At 43.6% G+C, this 21,581-nt stretch overlaps 1 protein-coding gene across 1 annotated transcript in view; it reads left to right on the plus strand.

Annotated features, from left to right (window-relative positions):
* LOC144761686 (enoyl-[acyl-carrier-protein] reductase, mitochondrial-like) overlaps positions 1-21,581 on the plus strand; it is an 804,505-nt gene that overhangs the window by 491,931 nt on the left and 290,993 nt on the right. Inside the window, exon 5 of the mRNA XM_078646957.1 lies at positions 9,271-9,373. Coding sequence (XP_078503083.1) covers positions 9,271-9,373 — 103 coding nt within the window. The remainder of the gene's footprint in view (positions 1-9,270; positions 9,374-21,581) is intronic.

Genomic DNA, 21,581 nt, shown 5'->3' on the forward strand with positions numbered 1-21,581 from the left:
CCCCATAGGAATACATTGCCTGTTTTTTGCCAGAAATTCTTCTATGTTGATTTCAAAAACTTACAAATATTCCTTAAAAATCTCATGTGTAACAAAAACGATTTCTTTCAACTGTTCGTACTCCCGTATGCCAATAATCCGCCCAAATTCGCTCAATCGTTATCTCTCTATCTGTAAAAGATATATATTACCATCACTAAACGCCCTTTACATGATGTGCCAGACTGTCTCCCCGCCTAACTGCTGCCCCCTTCTCTTCCGCGTACCTGTTCAGAATAGACTCCTCTCTCCTACTCTTCGCGTCGCGTCCTCGTGTAATCGCCCCTCCGCCTTCTTAAAGGAACCTAGCGTACTATATACTTGTTTTTTTGGGGGGAGGGGGACGGTCTACAACAAAAATAATATTTATTATTTTTAGTACTATAGTAAGATGTTTGACAGTAGGGTTGAAAAGTACTGGCTGTACACTAAGTTATGTTTTCTCTGGATGGACTACAACATTGAAAGGAAATCAAAGTAAAACAACAAAATGTGTACCGCATTTACAAACCTCTTGCAACAATTTCACATGCAAACCTACCCCCCTACAAAATTAACTGTGTGGGCCTCAATGACGCCCCTCAAACCACGAAAACAACCACCCCCCGGAGATTTCTATATTGTGTGAGGGAAGCTGTGTGGCCCACTGCCTGATGCCCTGGAGTCCGCCACACCCAGACCCGGTTCCTGCAGTGTCCTGGGGGGAAACAGCCATTACAACACGGTCATAACCACGTGCGACCCACGCATGCTTTTACAACTAGTATACATTTACCACGCATAATAAAGCCATAAACATCCTAATGGCTTTGTCGTGGCGGACACGCGTTGTAATGGCTGTGGCTTACGTGCTTCAAATTAGTTTTTAGGGATGCGTGTGACCAAGTCTGATAACATCGGAGGCCAAGGACAAACACCGTGGTGTCTGTGGCAGGAAATCTCATGAATCACAGAGAAGATAGGCGGAGGGTAAAATGAAAGTAGCAGGTATAATAAAAATAACGGAAGAAAACTACTAAAATGGCAGTGGACGGAGTATGTAATCAACGTTTGGCGCCTCAGCAATGCGTTTCAAATAAATATAGATAGAATATGATTATTAATATATTACAAAATTATAGCAGCGAATGACACACACGGCCCGGGAAAAAAAAGCGGCAAATTTAATACCTGCAATGAGGACAGCTTTGCTTGGCGAACTTGAAGATAACAAAAGAAACATGGGCTTGGAAACGAGGCTGCGCATGCGTAGAGAGTACAACTGGTACAAAACAAAAAACTGAAAGTTTTACATACTATCATAGAAATATAGCTCTTTTTTTAACCAGTAAAGTTAGTTCTCAAAAAGAACTGTTTTTTTTTGCCTCAATGCCCCCACGATCCCAGACGGCTCCCCGCATCCGTACTTCAAAATAAAACCCAAGGGTGTGCCTTTCCCTGGGTCTCGGAGTGCCTTACAAGCCCCCCATTATGAAAAAAAAATGCCCCCGGGGGCTAATTAAGAATAAAACAGTCTTCTATTTTTTTTTCCTTTTCCACCACGTGGGACCCCCTGAGCAGGCCTAGAGGGTCAACATGTTTCTACCCTGCCCCCTTTCCTAATTTCTCAACTTTGTTTTACTGTTTTCTTGTGAATCGGTTCTAGCGACGCACAATATGGCTGCCAACACTGGTTTGGAGTGTTGACAGAGAGTTGACAGCCAATCAGCATGCAGCTCGTGCTCGTAATTGTACGGATTTCCGTACGCGTGCGGTACTTCGTCTCTAGATATCGCTTTGATTTTACTTTAAATTTTCTCAGAAACTACTGTACGTATTTACACCATTTAACAAAAAGCACAACCTGCGAACCGAACTCTAGCTCTCTGCCAAATTTGGTGTAATTCCGTTCAGCCGTTCGGGCTGTAGCCCTGGCTAAAGGTCCCTATGGAAAATTGCATGGGGAAAACACGTTTTGGGACCCCCCCCTTTTTTCTCGGCCCCCACTTGATGAATCACCCCCAAACTTTCAGGGGAGGAGCGGAGATTCGTCCACCGGCGCCAAAGTTATTCCAAATAGAATGTTGTGGATTTCCTATGGAAACTAGGTCCTAACTATAACTACCTACTGGCGACTATATATATATATCTCCAAACACAAAAGTTGTCCCATGAAGACGCCACACACGGAGGCGATACGCACACGCTGCCGCTGGCCATTTGCGTTTCGAGCATCGAGCAGCTTCCTACTCTTGATCACTGGCAGCACAAACACACAAAAGTGAACTGTAGGAACAGCTGTTTTTTATTTGATGACAGGCCCCTCCCTCCTGGACCTCGGCATTGTGGTCATGGTAGTCCTCAACATCGTAAAGCCAGCCTGTACAGTTCCTTAATGTAAAGCCAAGTGGAGATCGCTATTCTCTGTGCTTGTATACATTTTATTATCCTGTGGGGTAGAAAGCAAAATAGGCACCGCTGTAAGACCGCCAAATACAACCATATATATATATATATAGCCAGGATCCCAAAGAAAGACCACCCCGGGTCAAACACGGGCACAGACTCCGTAATGGGTGTACATTAGTTGATTTATTGCGTATCCATGTCAAGATGACGCGTTTCGACCGCAAGCCTACGTACAAATTAAACACTAGTTTCGGGAGTCAAATCTTATGGGCTTTGCCTTTCCTCCTCCACTTGCCCAAACAATTGACCTAACGTTTAGCTTTCCTAACTGTCAATTAACGGAAGACGTTGTCCAAGAAGTCAATATTTCACTATTTATAAAAATATAAGTACTGTACAAATTCATTTTGGAACATGTGCACAGATAAATAAAAATTGGAAATATACCAGTGAAAGGAAACGATACATATACTGAATACTCAGAAAATAAATCAAATCAAATTGACATTTCGGATATATTGCAATCCATAAAAGTACACACATTAAACAATTCATGATAAAAACATCACAATAATCACAAAGTCAATCTAGGTTACATACAACACAAATATTTCTTAAAAAGAGTGCATAGACAAAATCAATACAAGAAAAGTGCAAGTAGAGTCCATATACAGAAAAAAGTGCAATAGTGCTATGAGCTGCAGTTAATGCACAATTACTCATCCAAACATTTTCTTAGTCTCATAGTTAATTTTAAAAATTCTAACACCTGGAGGACACTATCAGAGTGCAGGAGCTGTAAGTACATAAGGGCGGGTCTGATTTGATTAAAATTTAATTTCTTTAAAAGAGTAACCAGATACCGCCTGCGGGGATATTCATAGAATGTGCATAAAAATATAAAATGCAGCAAATCCTGTGGAGACTCTCCGTCGCAGCCACAGGGAGCTGCTGGTTTCTTAAAAATGTCCGACTTAGGTCTAATTAAAAGATGATGAAAGATGTTAAACCTGAACCGAGTCAGCAAAAATTTCTCATGGGGGGTGAAGGAGCATGTTAGATACAATTCCATAGAATCACAAGTTCTCAACATGATATACTTTCTAACATTAGGTTTCGAGAGCTCAACTTCATCTCTTAGAGCATTACAGTTCAGAAAAAAGGCTCTCTTAATTGCTACAACATCACCCCTAACTATATCCCTCTGGTTATCAAACAAGTTCAGGCGGCCAAGCTTCAAAAATTGGGACTTCAAATATTTAAGCCAGGGTACACACATTGCATGATCGAGTGATACAAGATCTTCCACTATCAGGTGGGTTAAAGGAATTTCATCATTTAGCCATAGTTTTACCCAACACAACAGTGGTTTCAATCCAACAATGTCGGATAAATGCAGACAACCAAGTTCTTCATGAACTGCTAAATTCGGTGTGCTACCAGGGACACACAACAGGCGCTTTAAAAATGTATTTTCAACTATTTGTAGTTGTTCGCCATTTGTGTAGCCCCATATCTCACTTCCGTATACTGCTGTGGCTATGGATTTGGCGTTGTATAATTTCATCATAGCCACATTTGGCTTTTTCCCCAATTTAGAGGCAAAATTGAAGATGGAGGCATTTACCCTAGACATTTCCCCCTTCTTCTTGGCCAAATGTGGGGCCCAACAAAGCTTCGTATCAAATAAAACACCCAAGTAAGAAAACGTCTGGGTGATGGGTATCAGAACATCATTCAATTTAAAATTGAACTTCTTTTTAGGTTGTCGGCCAACATGCATTATAAACGATTTAGAATTGTTGACCATAAGGTCCCTATCAGACATAAAATTATTAAAAGCATTCAAAAGTGCCTGAAGACCTAATTCTGTTCTTGAAATTAAAACCGCATCGTCGGCATATAAAAGCAAAGGAATACCCCTTGCACCAGCTCTAGGACAATCAGATTTTACCTCTTGTAGTTCAGCCTCTAGGTCATTTATATAAAAATTAAAAAGAAAAGGGGCCATGATGCACCACTGACGTACACCTTTATTGATAGGAAAACAACCCGTAGTTTCCCCAGTCGATGAAAACCTCACGTTGGCTCTTGTATCATTTTGCAGATCCGCTAGGAACTCCACAATCCCCCCATCTATTCCCTTATCCTTCATGGTCTGCCACAGCCTCCCTCTGTTGACACAGTCAAAGGCTGAGGACAGATCCATGAAGGCAAGGTGAATTACTCCCTTTTGTACGACAGTATATTTGTTCAGAATAAGGAACAGGTTGAGACACTGAGTTATGGTAGAGCGCCCCTCACAAAAGCCATATTGAGAAATCGACATGATGTTGTTTTCATTTGACCAGCTTGTTAAGCGTTGAAGTATAACTCTCCCCATAATCTTAACCATTGAATCAATTAGGGATATTGGTCGATAACAAAGCGCACTTCCCCTATCTCCCTTCTTAAAAACTGGGACTATAGTTGATAGTCCCCACGTTTCCGGACAACCCACTGTGGCCGCAGCATTAAATACAGCAACCAGAATGGGAGCCCAAAAAACTGGATCAGATTTGTAAAGATCCAGGAGTATTCCGTCAGGACCTGGCGCTTTATTAGCAGTGAGGCCCATTATGGCTGCCAACACTTCACTTTTGTCAAAAATAATAGGGCTGTCCCTATCATAGGGGGCAACAGCCATGGATCCAGGAATTTCAGAATAGTACAAACTTTTAAAATGACCTTCCCATTCCTCTTTAGTTATACAGCAGACAATTCCATCTCCAGGGTCCTCGGTCAAAAATTATTTTTTTTTACCAGAGCCCAGAATTTGGTGCTGCTATTCAGGGTAGAGGGGTCAAGCAGTTCCTCCCAGGCCTCTTTCTTCAGTAGCTCCTTACGGGCGATAGTGATGGCCTTATATTCCTTTCTGCATAGTTTTACAACCTCCCGATTCCTCGAGGAAGCTGACAGAGCAAGCCTCAGTTTGCGAGCAGCTACAGTGCAGTCATGGCTAAACCATCTCGGTCCTACTTTAGCCTGGGTTTTATTAGGGACTGATAGAAGCGCTGACACCTTCTCCGAAATATTTTGATACGCCTCTAGGACCAGTTTAGGTTCACCCCCCCATTAATACAAACATTAATGTCCTCTGCACACCCTTCAGAGATGTTCTTATAGAGTATATCCGCAGAGACCATTGACCATTTTAACCGCCTCCTCCCATCTGTTGTGCCCAGTCTGCCTTGATCAGTACTTTTATAGCCTTTTTTTACCCAAGGACAGTTCAGACAGATTGTTACAGGGTTATGGTCACTGAATTCACTAGGAAGGATGCAAAAGGAATCTATAAAAAGGTTGCATCGTCCTTGAGACAAGAATATGGTCTATAAAGGTACCCCTTCCGTGCCCCTTAAAGGTAGGGGTATCAAAACGATATAAAGGGTCCTTTAATGACATAGCCAAAGAGAGGTCGAGGTCATTCAATAGGTCATTGCACATTTCCCCCTCAATAGTGTGCTCCATGTGCAGACAAACCGCACGAGCACAGGTCATTTCTGATAAGCACTTGTGCAATGGATCTATACAAGGATGCAAATTGAAATCCCCCATAATCATGAGGTTATGGCCCACATTTTCCATAAAATTAGAGACAAAAGAATTAAGTACATGAATATGATTCCTACCCGCACCAACAGAAGCAGCATTATAAAAATTCACCAGGCCCACAAGGACATTACCTCCAGATAGGATTAGGCCCATAATCCCTGGGTATTGTGCTTCAATTCTCTGTACTTCACATGGTATTAGTATGGAGACAAAGATTACAAGACCCCCCTTGGGCCTTCCCCGCAATGATGGCAAGGCTGGCACAAAGAAGGCCTTATACCCTTCTAGGAAGAGGTTACAGCCCAGCTCCCAGGTCTCTTGCAAACAGATAATAGAGAATTGCTTGATGTAGGTAACCCAATTTACATCAGACATTTTGGCCGCAAGACCAGCAATATTCCAAGAAACAGCAAGATATCCTGACATTTTACCCACCGGGTTAACAGAATTTATAGATTCACCTGAAGCCCTGGTCTCCTGAGCCGCAGGTGCCCCCAGTCAATCACACTGCTCAAGACCGGATAATACTTCATACCTGTTCTGTATGTTTAAGTCGACCCATATTGATAGTAACCGGCACTGGGACTTCTGTTATAAATTCCATTGGGCCCCCCTGACCCGCAAGGATTAGTGACATTATAAAGAAATTGAGACTCTTGCACAGGAGTATAAGGTTCAAGCCCCTGCCTGGTTAAACTCTGTTGTGATGGAGGTTTACACAAGTGCGCATAAAAGTAACCCAGGGGGCGTACACAGATACTGTTCATATTATATACCAATGCAGAAGCTCTCAAAAGAATAGTTGCCACATGCTGGGGGTGTTTGAAATTTACGACTATACAGTCCCCTGACCCAGTCTTTTTAGACGGCCCTACCCAGTTTACACGTCTTACTGTCATAATTTGGTCCGAATATGAGACGGGGAACCCACAGTTTTTGTTGAGCCATGACACTGTTTTATTTTTCAGAGAGGTTTGGGATTCGTCAAAAGGAGATGCGGGATGGGTGCCGCAAGAGGGCACATTAGTCAGTACAGCCACGAACGGGGCACAATCTGGTGGTAAATTAAGATAGCGATTGTACCTCGGGGGTTTGGGAACTCTACTACTTTGTTGCCTTGTGGATGGTTGTTGCGGCGGAGCAGCTGCCACAGGGATATCCGGTCGAATAGAGGTTTCAGACCCTGAGGCCACCGCAACAGCAACATTCCCCCTCGCCTTATTACGTATATCATTGACATCAGCAATGTCTTTCCCCCCAGAGTGTACATTTCCATTAGATGTGACATTTTTCTGTAATAATAACAGACCGCCCAGCCTTGTCACTTCCTTGGCTAGGTTATCTATCTTATTAGTTAATGGTTTAATAAGCTCCTCCATTTAAGTTGTTAAGGAAGCTTCTAAGTTTTTTATAAGCGAAGCTAGGAAATCGGGAGTTATATTTACACCATTTCCATTACCATCATTATTAGTGCCCGTGAATACAAAAGGGGTTGGTATCGCAGGGCTGGTAATTGCCTTACCATCCTTTTTTTTAGACTTATCTTGTTTCCCATTCACCCTTTGAGACAGCGTTCTACAGGTTCTCATGGCCCTGGTTTCTGGATAGGTCTCATTCAGCACACCAGTATCAGAACTTGACAGCACCTGTGGGTCAGAATGTACCTCCACATTCACTGAGATGGGCGCCGGAGGGTCAATAGAAATGACATCACTCGTGTTAATTGCGCAATCTTGTGTCAAACTAATAGGGGAGTTTTCTAATAATGTTTCCCCTACCACATTGCCTTTCCCCAGCGATGCACGTCTGTTGTTATTAATCTGGCTTACTTTCCTAACCAGGAAATTATCCAGAGTAGCAGGACCCACCAACACCTTATAATTTTTTGATTTTGACATAATGAGCACAGATGATGTTTAAAACTTCCAAACAGGTACCCTTCAGTCTAAACACTCACAATTATAACAATCAACATATAACAAGATTGAATTAATCAAATGTCTTACACGCTCCTGGCACGTTAAAAGTCCGAAAAGGGCAATATAAGGGTCCTGGCCCAGACCAGTCTCCTCAGGCCTCTGAGGGCCACAGAGGGCCCGCCCTTTGCCCGCGGGACGAGGAGGCGTGTTCTCCTTTATGCGCCTTCCGGCGCTTCCTGGTTGTGAGGGCGGCGGCGTCCTTGCCGCGATGGGGCTGCTGGGGGTTGTAGTTCGTCAAGACCCCCGGCGGAGCCAAGCCCGGCCGGGAGCACCCACCGCAAGAAAAACAGGAATGGCGGAGCCAAGCCCGGCCAACAACGCTCAGCAGAGCCAAGCCCGGCCACACGCAGCTGCAGGTAATGGTTTTTGCGCCCCCCGCAAAACTCAGAGGTGTGCTCTCCTTTATGCGCCTTCCGGCGCTTCCTGGTTGTGAGGGCGGCGGCATCCTTGCCGCGATGGGGCTGCTGGGGGTTGTAGTTCGTCAAGACCCCCGGCGGAGCCAAGCCCGGCCGGGAGCACCCACCGCAAGGAAAACAGGAATGGCGGAGCCAAGCCCGGCCAACAACGCTCAGCTGAGCCAAGCCCGGCCACACGCAGCTGCAGGTAATGGTTTTTGCGCCCCCCGCAAAACTCAGAGGCGTGCTCTCCTTTATGCGCCTTCCGGTGCTTCCTGGTTGTGAGGGCGGCGGCGTCCTTGCCGCGATGGGGCTGCTGGGGGTTGTAGTTCGTCAAGACCCCCGGCGGAGCCAAGCCCGGCCGGGAGCACCCACCGCAAGGAAAACAGGAATGGCGGAGCCAAGCCCGGCCAACAACGCTCAGCGGAGCCAAGCCCGGCCACACGCAGCTGCAGGTAATGGTTTTTGCGCCCCCCGAAAATATATTTTCTACCGAGCAAGAAAATGTTTAAATGGTCTCAGGGGTCATGAAAGAACAACACTAGCAGTTCTCTGCTATTACGTCGGATACTACCAGGTTTCTGGCTTCCTCCTGTTAGATAGATTCTACTAAGTAAGCAGTAAGGCATTGAAAGAAGGAATGTTGTAAGATAAATTATATCTGAGCATGATATAGGGTAAATACATTATTAAGATAGCAGTCAGCATCAGCACACATATACGTGCAGGCATGAATAACCATCAGACTAATCTTTAGATATATTTGATGAGTTGATATACACTTTTGAAAAGAGAACTTTCGTATTAATATTTAATACTTTACAGACTGTGTCAAAAGAGTACAGCGTGATAAGTAATATCATTTTCCTCCTCAGGAGATACAGTGATTCAGAATGGTGCTAACAGTGCTGTTGGACAGGCTGTAATTCAAATTGCGGCATCAATGGGTTTAAAAACGATTAATGTGATAAGAGACAGGTAACAGCCTCATTTTTTGCATTAGCATGTTCCAGGTGAGTGAGTACATTTCTGTCAACTCTTTTTGTGATTTGTTAGTTTAAATGTTTTTTTTATTTGTATTATCAAATGAAGTGCAATGTGTTTACAGTTTTAAACGTTCGTTAACATATTTTATTGTTAAAATGTAATTAGCTGCTACAATACATTGCTAGAAAGTAGAAGCCGGGCACATTATTTCAACTTGATAACATAATGACCCTTCGGTATACTTAATAACAAATACCTAGAAAAATAAATCGTAATATCTTCTCATACCATATTATTTCAATGAAGTTATGGCTCCAATTGTGAGGAAGATGAACATGCCATTTGCTTGCTATCATATTGTTGTCACGTCATTTCTTCGTGGGTATGCAGTGTTTTGGAATATTTCTTAAGAAAGGGCGATTATTCGGGTGATATTAGTAAAATGAATACAAAATAGTCTGGTGGGATACACAAACAAATTGAAGTTTATATCAATTAATAATTAATATAATAATCAATAAAATATTTGATTAAATAAAGAAATGTTTTCACTTTTACCAACGTGCATGCAGACAATCTGGTCCTCGATGAAAAGACGAGCAATAGTGTGTGCGACGTACAAGTTTCTTCAATCAAAGGTTACAAGAGTAATCGGCTGTGCTGGGCTAAATCTGGAGTTCCAACTGGATCACCAGTGCAAGGAGTGATACCTTTAGGTTCTCAAAATTAAAATACTGATTAAAAGATAATCATACATACAGTCAAGACGGTGGTAGATAAATAAGATTACGCACCCAGATACCCTGAAGATCACTGATTTGCAAAGATGGACCCACCGTGTCCCAGCTGCCCTTGCTCCTGCTGTACGGGGATCCTGTGTAACTCCTGATGTCAACACACCATTTCTTTGTCCCGCTGCAAAGATTAGCGGGCTTCAAAACACTGCATTTGGCATCAGGGACTGGTGTTTCCTCATGGCTACAAACAGTGAGATTCAGAAAAACCTTCTTTCTCAGCATGCATGAGGGGTCGATGCCCATCCTTTACACCTGCTCGGAGATGGTTCCATCTAGGTTTTATGATGTTACAACGCATTCCGTTGCAACGCATGCCTTTTCCACGCATGCGTTACAACGCGAATGCCACTACCACGAATATGCTTTACCACGAAAATGCCTTTACCACACATATCTTTACAACATTTTTCGTTGTATAACTATGCATGACAATGGCATTTTCATTGTAAATGCTTTTTTCGAACCCTTCCCCAATTCCTTATATGTTCCCTAAAATCATTAAAAGTTAGTATATTAAAAAAAGAATACTCACAGTTTTTCATGGATGGACTTCTCCGTCTTCAAAGTTAAGTGGTCCTTTTTCTATTTTTGTGAAAAGGCAGGACGTAGACGCACGTACGTTATTACGTCGTTAGGGAGGCTTATTTCACAAAGGACAAGAGGCACAGATGAGCGCTTTAAGGTAAGAGTTTTCTTTCTGGTTTTTAAACCCACTCTTTTTTTGGGGGGGGGGAGACCCCCTCCCAAGCCCCCCAGCCCCATTTTTTAATTCTACCTTTACCACACATTCCTTTACTATGTATTTCGTAGTAAAGGAATTCGTGGTAAAGGTTTTATGTGGTAACCACGCATGCGTGGTAAAGCATGCGTGGTTAAGTATAGCGTGGAAATGGCTGCGTTGTAGTGGCTGTTTCCCTCCATCTACAGCCCATGCTCCATGTCAAGTCATGCTATGAAAGGAAGTATCTGCACTTGCTCCAGTGCTTTCCAATTGCATATTTTCAGTAGCTGCAGTTCAGGTGTCTCATTTACTTGTACTCATCCATTCGTCACGTGCTGTTGATGTTTTTCCCACTCTCTTCCCTGCGTTCCCTTCAGCATCAGTCCTGCCTACTGTTCTTCCCTATACTGCTTCTCTTTTCTACTTCTTATTCGACTCTTAAATCTGTGGTTTAACAATTGCCGCGACAGCCCCAGTGGTGCGGGTGTGGGGATGCCCAGAGCACCAGGGGCCCCCCTTGGGCAGTGTGCACAGGCGGTGAGGCTCCTGGCCCAAAGGTTCCTGACTTGGTCCAGGGTGTTGGAGGCCCCCTCAGTGACCTTTGCAGGAGGGGCCCCTCAAGTTTCGTTACTCTACTGTCCACAATCAATCTACCAATTTCAGAGCCTCTGGAACACTGAGTTCACCTGTCTCCAGGATTTAGCTGTATCCTAGGACATCCTTAGCAATCCAACCTATAATTAACTCCAGAAACTGTCTGTCCTTTGTGATATTTTTCTAATCTGTACTGTGTGTCAAAGTCTCAGCGGACTACGAATTGGGAAGGAGTTCTTGCCCCTTCAACTGTCGGTCCTGCCCGGAAGATTTTGAGTGTTCTCACATGGGGCAAAGGTTATCCCCATCTCTTGGAGGAAGGCAAATGAAGGAATACACATGTTGGGGTGTGGCCAAGACCAAAAGCAAGGCCGTTGCAAGCTTAAAGAGCTCTAAATTTGCATTCTTCTCCCAGTCTCCCAGTGTGGCAACCTTTCAGATGCACAGACGTATCACTTCGCTTAATGTGGACATTAAAATCTACATGAACGTTTTAGCAAAAAAGACACACTTGGGTATTACCAGCTTTCGGACAGGAGAATCAGCCTATGTCGTGGGATGTCAAAGGTTTGACACTACTTACAATATAGCTCACCTTGTCGAAAAGACACATGGAAAAAGATCGGGTCAGTATTAACACATTTCTTCGTGGAAATGGACTTTGACAGGGGGAGCCGACATTTTTAGCAGGAAGCGATGGAGTAACTTGGCATGGGGAGAATTTGCAAAATTGATAATAACAAAATACCAGGCTCCGGCTACTAGAGTTCTTCATAACAGGATATTTTGCCAAGCAGGGATATCCAATATCCCCTCTTCAGTTTATTTTTTCAAGTTGAGCCTTTCTTTTCCATCTGTAACAGAGGTTATTCTTGAAGATGCCAACCATAACATGTCACAATATTTCTGGGATACGTAAGGCAATACAATAAATGCAGGATCGATAATATTGTTGCCTCAAACCTTGAGCAGTCTGGCAGCACAGTGTCTAAAAGCTGTATCTCCCTTCCACCTCAAATGAACAACAGATAACAGGCATGAGACATACTTTGACTTTCAGAGAGGCCTAGATGACAGAATCTTTAGCCAGGCAATACGATCCCTTCTGAATATATGGAGCTCTCTGCCTGTGTCAGGCTATAAAATCAATACAGGGAATTCAGTACTGTTGCCTCTAACCTTGAGAAGGGACATAAAGCGCAGTATGGCTGTCCAAGATGGAGAACACTTCATTAAGGTCACGATGGGGTGGTATTTAACACTGGAGAAGCTCTGCAAAATATTGCCTAGGATGTTGGATGCTTGGTAAAGTGAATACACCTTAACATAGTTGGTGGCTGTTAGCCCATTCATGGGACATACTGGAAGGAGGGTTTGGCAACAATTAATTCCATAATGGGATTTCCAATCACCGAAGGCATCTGAGAAGAAATGTATTGAAGGGAATGGAAACTGATTTTTTAACTGCCCATGATGCCCAAAATGATAATCCGGAGACAATGAAATAGGTACTGTAAGAAATTGGAGTAATAATTGGGGGGAGGGCGGGGAGAAAACCTACCTCAAGTAATAGTAACACTATTTTAATAAATGAAATCACACCAAAATGACAAAACTCAAATAAATTGAACTGGAGAAATGAGTTTTTAAAGCTCAAATTAAAGCGCAAAGCGTTACCCACACATATCTGGTCGCACTAGACTGAGTCAAAGTTAAAAGTTAAAGCCAACCAGTTGGACATGTGGGTTGATACAAGGACAAGGTTCATCTCGGATAAACATTTATCCTCAGACGTAAAAACTTTTCTGGAAGTTGGAACTCCTTCAGAAATGTAAACTGGTAAGTAGATTCAACCGGCGAGTTCATGTCGATGGCTTTGGCTTAATGGCAATCACAGTCTCCAGTCGGTTTCCACCGGTTCTTTAGAGGAAAAGTTGACAAAAGTTTCTAAGTTAACATTCTAAAAGTGTATTATATTAACGGGAACATCACACATATAAAATCCAACTTTACCATTAAGTTTGATTTTAAATTACCATGAAAATGAGCTCTTGAGTGATTTTTCCAGCTCCTCCCAAACTAAAATTAAGCATTATAATGCTTCCTGATGGAAGGGACAACCTTGCTACAGTGAAAAATAACTATGGAGTTTTCCACTGCCAGAACATGTAAAATATACACATCCTATTTTTATAAACAATGCTCCTGCCTTAGGGGCATGGAAGGACTACATTAGGGGTGACTTTTATATATTAAAAATGAAGTATTTAGGCATGTAAAAAGGGTTATTGTGACAGGTTAAAATGACACTTTAAAACTTCATTACTACACCGGCAGGCCTGGAGACTGGTTTTCACAATGCTATTTTAGTGGATGGCACAACAAGTGCAGCAGCCCACTGGTAATATTTAATTTCAAGCTAGCCTGACGGATGAGGGGTGTTACCCCCAAACCAGTTCCAGGATGCTTGTTTCTGGTCCAGGGAAGACCAGGCTTGGCGGCTCGGCCTCTACTGTTCCCATGAGGAACAGGGTCAAGACTGATTTGCATATGGCTGGGGCCTGAACTGGGGTGGCAAAGTGAACTAAAGAACTATGATGGAGACTGCGCATTACTAGCAATAGAGAACGGACTCCAAACTGAGGGGAAGAGAGGACAAACGCCGGTGAAGCTGCTGCCAGTGAGCGAGGCGAGTGGAGCGAGCCGAGAGCAGGTGACGGGGAGAAAGAGCTAGTACTACCACTGCCCTCTGAGCCCTGAGCCCCCTGAGCGGTTCCCGCAGCCCTGCTCTCCCACACCGAGGCGCAAGCCGTCTGCATCAGCCACCCCAGCCGCTTCCAGCAGCTTCACAGCTCCGGTGCAGAGCATGTCAAGCGTACCATGGAGGTGCGTGAAGGGAGCTCAGAGGGTGCAGAGAGGCAACTTGCGATCACAATCACCCCCGGCCCCCGCAGCCTCGCCTCACAACTCCTGCAACTTCAGCAGCCCCCACGTAAAGATAGACTCCGCATTTTCACGCTAATTACAAAGCGAGTGAGAGGAAAATGCGGGCTTCCTTGCGGCTCACAGCTCCCAGCCTACGGCCCCCTCTGATTTCCACACAGTGGAGACCTAACTAAGCTTCACTGAGTCTTGCGGCCGCAGGCGGGTGGCCAAGCGTGGGTGAGCCCCAGCCCCTTACAGAGCACAGGTTTCTCCCCATCAAGGGTACTACAACGCCCCAATGCTCAGCTGCAGTATCAGCTGGCCTGCAATGTACTAGAGCAGCAGCAAGGAGAGGAACTGTAAAGGCAAGATGCAGCAGAGGCAAACCAACGTGATAATTATGTTTGGTCGAGATTCGTGCCGGGACCCGGGGCGGCTGAGCCTAGAGGGGCCAAGTCGAACCAAGGAGCTGAGACAAGGAGTTAAGGCACTAAATTGCTGCTGCCAATTACGTCGCCAGCAATTACACCCCGCCATTACAACTGCTATAATCATGGAACGCCCCCTGAAGCAAAGTAAGCAGCGGCACTTACAATCCGCATTTTGGAAAACAAGCAGTAGGAGCAGAACCAAGCAAAAAAGAATACCGCTCTGTATCGCGGTAAATCAACTTTCTGCTACAGCGAGTGAGAAGTGAGCGCGGCTGCCATTAAGGGCAGCCACTGAGTGTGTGCCCGGTGAGTCCGCAGAAGCGGTCCAACTAGGTTGGGCGCGGCTTGCTGCTCACCAGCGAGCCCCGCTCACAGTCTATCTGCATCACATGCGCTTACCCACGAGATCAGCAATTATCAATTACCTGGTTTCGGAAGTTCTCCATTCCACCTATCCTCAGGACCATTATTATTCACAACATACTTGAGGCAAGCAAATAGCAAGTGAATAGGCACGGAGGACCTCGGTAACAAGCAAGAACTATACAATAGAATAAAAGAACAACAGAATAAGTCGGCACGTTCTCTGGAACCACCGGACCAGCACATAGCGCGCCGCGCAAATCACAGTGAACTGCGCCAAAAACAAAAATGATAAAAACGGATTCCAGTCTCTGGGTCAAGGTCAACTGTTGACGCTAACGGAGGCGTAGGCTTAGCAGGGCTACCAACTAAAGATCCCGGCACAACATGCACAAATGCCCAGGACTCAGACCAGCTTTTAGGGTTCTCCTAGACACAGAATAACTAAAAGATCGCTAAGACTGGCCTGATAACTACATACCTGCTCCCCAAGTCCCTAAATGGTGCTACCACCAATGACAGCATAGACCACCTAAGAAACAACTCAGACACTAAGGAAGAATTTTCCTCCCTTGCAACAAGCACCCAGGACTTATGCCCCATGGAAACAAAACGCTGTTCCCTCTCATGTCCAAACATGGAGGTGGTTAATAGTCTCATTCACTTGTCCTTGGGGCTAGAATCTGCCCCCAATGCCAACATGAACTTTGCTCCAACGGCCCTTCATTCATCTTTCATTGACACTCCCAAACTAGCCTCACGTGCACCAGGAAGATCTACAATAATTGAGGCTCAAATACATCAACCATATTCACCCACCCAGCAGCATCCTCTTCTGATTGCTACCACTGGTTCTTCTGCTGTCATGAAAAAACAAGAGCTGGGAGAACTTTCATCATTATTTCTACAGCAACTTGAAGCCAAAATAGAACAAACTTTGGAGTCTTCTCCACAGCTGTACATACCATCTAGCGGAACAAACCATTAACACTGTACTCCTCAACACATAGAAAATCGAAGTTTCTCGGCTACCTCGGAGGCGCCAAAACTTACCAACCCACAATATATAACAGCCAAAGCCTTACTGTGGCAATCCTCTAAGATGGACTTGCAAATGGATCTCTTACAATCAATAGCCTTGTGCTTGGCGGACTTGAAAGGAAAAATGGACCACATTACAAACTTGATGCTTATTCCACAAACAAACTGCTCATGCTCATGTGCGGCTATTGTGGATCAGTCCGGCGGTCTTGACCACCCTAGCAGATTCAATCCGGGCCATAAGGTGTCCTCGTGGGCCACCCTCACAATTGACTCCAATCAAACCTGAATCAAATACTGAACTCATCAACAAGCAAGCTAACTTACTTGAAGATCCATCTACAAGCTCAATTAAAACATTACATCTGTCACTATCTACTGATGCTAGCTCAACGCCCCCAACGGGGTCCACAACAGTTGCGCTTTGTCCTCCAACTAGCTGTCAAACAGCAGAAAAACGTGATGACACCACAGAGATTAAACAGAAGGAAGGCTTGCTCTCTAGGAAAGCAAAGAAAAAATTGAGGAAATCACATAAAAGGGCGAAAGCAAAAAATAGAGTGGCGTCCCTCTTCACTCTTGTTGAGGGTTTCGTTCACGGCGAGGGTTTACGTCGCCCCATTACGGACTATAAGGGTCGCTGGTGTTTGAAATGCATATTATCTATGGAGTGGACTGTCGTCGCCTATAGAAATCATGAAGTAACAGAACTTAGTCCCCTCGCCGTCCGCATAAATCTGAGATTTTCTCTTTGATACCAGACACAAAGGTGTATATTCCGAAGATTTAATAAAACGGATATTCCACGACCACTTCGCCACCTAGACGGAATACAGTGTTTGCCTACCTATGATATGAAGCTCTGAAGCTTAGACGTTTTCTGTCCCCATCGTGAGTGGCGCCATTGATGCTGTGAATCTGCTTTTACCTTACCCTTGATTTCACCGATACAATCACAAGTGATAAGATATTCTTGAGTTACATTGCATATCTTTTTGATCCCCTGGTATTTGCACTAATATGATGAATAAGGTCCTGACGAAGGTGGCCTAGAGCCGCCGAAACGCGCGTAGACCTGCTACAAGGGCCGACAATTACATCTTGGAGCCCTAGAACAACAATAGCCTTGTGATCTTGCTAACTACAATCCAGTTCCTTTTTCTATCTGAGTATGTGGTTTGATTGTGGTATGACTGGCAGCACGTGAGTATGTTGATTGGTATGGTTGTTACCAAGGGGTATTATTCTTGTTGTTTATATTTATGACTTATTTGTGTTATTTGTGATTTTTTGAAACAAATAGATGTATTCTTTATGTAATTCTTGATTCAAAACAGTATTTATATGAATCTATAAAAAAAGAAAAAGAAAATATATACAATTTTGAATAATTCTTGTTTAGAACCAATCTTTTTTCTGTCACCTACCTTTGATATTTATAGATGTATACACACAATTGAAATATACGGCCACTGAAGGAACTTACCCTTACATTATATATGTCCCTCTTCATTCGTACACATACATCTGAGTCAGCTACTGGCTCAGTTAAATTGTATCCAATTTTTGCAGCAAAAACACCAGGAAAGAGGGACAGGCCAATGACATCAAACCATCTACAACTAAGCAAACAATCATCAATCAAGGGATCAGCGGATGATTCCGGCTGAGGGGCAATTACTCTCAATGTCCCCACCTCCTCCCCTCCTGACAAAGAGAAGGTGGTAGCCCACACAATAGCAACTCAGTATAAGCCTACGGAAGTACCATACATGAGGACTGGTCCTCTCCCTGGGCTGACACCACTGTCTATAACATCAGGGGCACAGGCAGAGGCCGATACGCAATCACCGTCCACTGCTACACTCAGTAACAATATGTAGCCCCAACAGGCACCAACATTTCCACCCGGACCAACTGCATATAGATCCTTTTCAACATATCAACCCTCCCTAGTTCCCCACAATCAAGCCCAATCTGGAAACATAACAGGCAGCAGTCGCTCGAACTCAGAAGTGGCGGAGGTTGTACTTACACCAAGATACCACGCTAAAGGCCACTATGATACTCTGAACAGAGACACATCCTGCGCCTATTCACTTATATACCATCATTGGAGCACATAACCTCAGCAGATGTTGCCTGGGTAAAATTTCAAAGCCTGCCAGGGGACTCTAACGATGAATCCACAGTGGTTGGGCTATACCAGCAGCCCCATCAGATGGCAATGCTGCGCGAAGCCAATCAACTGGCGGACGGGGGCATAGAGATTAAGTATTTACCTCAAGATAGATATCCTTACGTCTAAGACATCAAACCCATAAATACATTAACCTATTCCATCTTAAAATGTGCTGATGGCACTCGCCTAGGCAACAATCCCTCTAGTATACTTTCTCAATACAAACGTTTGAGGATCACTTGCTCCACAAATCAAAGAAGAGTGTTCTCATGGAAACAGAACATCAACAACCAACGGCCCAGCACGGCCATCACTTGGCTCAACGGCATATCCAAGCCCCTCAGAGGCAACACAGACTCCACACCGAACAAGCAAAATAACCACCTGACGATCATCTCTTGGAATGTTGCTGGCCTTCAGAAATTGGTCAAGAAAGAATCTGCTCTAGAGCATCTACAAAGCAGTGATATAATTTGCTTCCAGGAGACATGGGCAACATCTACTACAACTCTCCCTGGGTACTTCGAAATCCATGTCCCGGCTTCAAGACGTAACATCTTTGGGCGGTCAATGGGCAGCCTCTCCACCATTTCATCCTGCAAGTATACGAACGTAGGAGAATCTACGGGGGAAGAATGTGACAAAGTTCCCCGCAGGATAAAATGGACCCTTAACCTCGGCACTAAAATGTCAGTTTGGACAACAAAAAATTAACAATTAAAAACGTCATTCAACTCGCAGGTCCTGCTAGACTACTGGCCCATCCTCCTCACGGATATGCATCTGGCGCTAGGTGGGACATCAGACGCTCGTCAAAAGCAGGGGCTAACCCAGCTAAATCAGCATCAGAATAAGGAAATGCAGGAAAGCAAACAGAACACTCAGAAGGCCCCAAAAGCAAAACAAAGAGGGGACAAAGCATTGCAGGGTGCTGCCACTGGATCTCTTTGTGCTGCCTATAAGAAACATGCATGGGAGAAACGTACTAAACGAATAGAAGATGCTTGGCTCAAAATTTTCTCCCTTCTTAAAGAAAAAAATGCAGCTACATTTTGGAAATATGTAAATCAACTCAGCAACAACGGCCAGTCTAAGGAGAATGGGGTACCCGAGAATGTCAGCCCGAAATCAGCTGCTGTGATTACTGGACCGGAGGGGGGCTGGACTCAATGCGCCAGTGAGCACCGCATCATCCCATCACTCCCAAGCGCCAGGAGGCGCTTGTTTAAAGCCAACATTGTGTGCTTCCAAGCGTGCTTAGTCGCAAATCCCTTATTGGGGCACTCCTATAGGTCATTAAGCTCCTAAAAAGTTCATAAACACTTTACTTTCTTCAGTGAGTAATTTATTCATTCAATGCTTCATTTAAGTTCCTGCATATTATATGGCATATGCGTTTTTTTTTTAACAAACTTGCAAATTCATCAATTGAAATCTCCCCGTCTCCAATGCATTTCGAGCACCCCTGTGCTCTTCATCAGGGAGTCAAACTAGAAAGGTAAGTAGATAATATAATGCTTAATCCCATTATGTTGAAGCGTCACATTTTTATAACAAATACATAGCAATATTCAAATCAAGATAGTCAGTGTGGTTAGTAAGCACACGTGATTCAAATGTATCCAAAAATGTCAGTATTCACTTATAACAGCATAACTTATACAAATGTTCCTATGATTTTTGACAGTGAAACTGTTGAAAAAATAAAAAGAAACTCATGGTCGAAATTGGTATCATGCCTTAATGTTGGTAGAACTATAATACAAGTAAGTGTACCATACAAATGAGAGTGTCTGTCGCGCTACCATTCCTAACTTGTTCGTGATGATATACGTTTAAACTAGTGGCGTATCCAATCATTTAAAAAAACATATTACATATCGGTGCGTGATGCACTTTGCAAAAATGTTGCATTTTATTGTCGTTTTTTGGTCTTACCGTTATGTCTTCTTATAGCAAGATACGACTCATCCCGTTATACGGCATTTTGTGCATCGAACCTAAACATAAAAAATGAATCAATGGGTGTTGATGGTGAATTACAGTCAAAAATGGATAATAATAGTCCAAATAAATTATAAGCATAATAAAATAGTGGAGTAATATGACATTGTCAATGTCTCATGTTATATAATTGGCATCCAATCACAGTCTATGAGCAAAATAAACCCACATGGGGTGTATTTACAAGTAACATAAAAATTCATTCCGATCGTTTAAACCCATTGGATTCATGGCTTCCAATAGATAGATCCAGTAATTTTCACGCTTAAGTAGATGTGTATTATTGTCTCTACCCTCTACTTTTTCAATCACTTCCAATACTTGAAATCTGAGTTGGGCTATATTATGCTTGTGTTCATGAAAGTGCATAGCCACTGTGGACCTTGGGTTCTTCGTTCTTATATTCGATTTGTGTTCATTGATACGTATACAGATCTTGCGCTCTGTTTTTCCAACTTATATTTTCCCACAGGGACATTTTAAGAGGTAGATCACATTGGAAGTTTCACAAGTAGCTGTACATGTGTACAGTGTACAGCTGATGTATCATCACTGTACACATCAATCCCCCACCAACTGGGATTGGAGGCAATTGAACACACATTGCTCAATAGTGACATTGATCATAAAATGCAAATATTCATAATGGAACTTGTGCATTTTTCACTTTATTACAGCTACTTCAGATGGAAGGAGGAGTGGTTCCTCCAACTAAGCGGTACATAGATGGGGAATTGTATGGCTCCATCATATGCGAATTTAGTTATGGAAAAATTTGAGGAAGAAAACATACTCTCCAATGTGAATTGGAAACCCCACATCCTACTTTACCAAAGATATATCGATGACATTTTCGTACTATGGAAAGGAGACAAAAGGAGTGCAATAGAGGCTTTGGAATCATGGAATGAATACAATGAACATCTTCAGTTCACTTGTGAAATATCAGATACTGAAATAACATTTCTGGATATGAGACTAAGAAAAGCAAGAACACACTTGGATACCGACATGTATAGGAAATCTTCGGACAAGAACAATGTCCTTCACTATACTAGTTACCATCAACCAAGTCTTAAAAACAACCTCCCTGTATCCCAAATGTTGCGAATACGGAGAATAGTATCAGATGAAACAAAAG

The sequence above is a fragment of the Lissotriton helveticus genome, chromosome 6 (genome assembly GCF_964261635.1).
Source record: "Lissotriton helveticus chromosome 6, aLisHel1.1, whole genome shotgun sequence".
Classification (NCBI taxonomy): domain Eukaryota; kingdom Metazoa; phylum Chordata; class Amphibia; order Caudata; family Salamandridae; genus Lissotriton; species Lissotriton helveticus.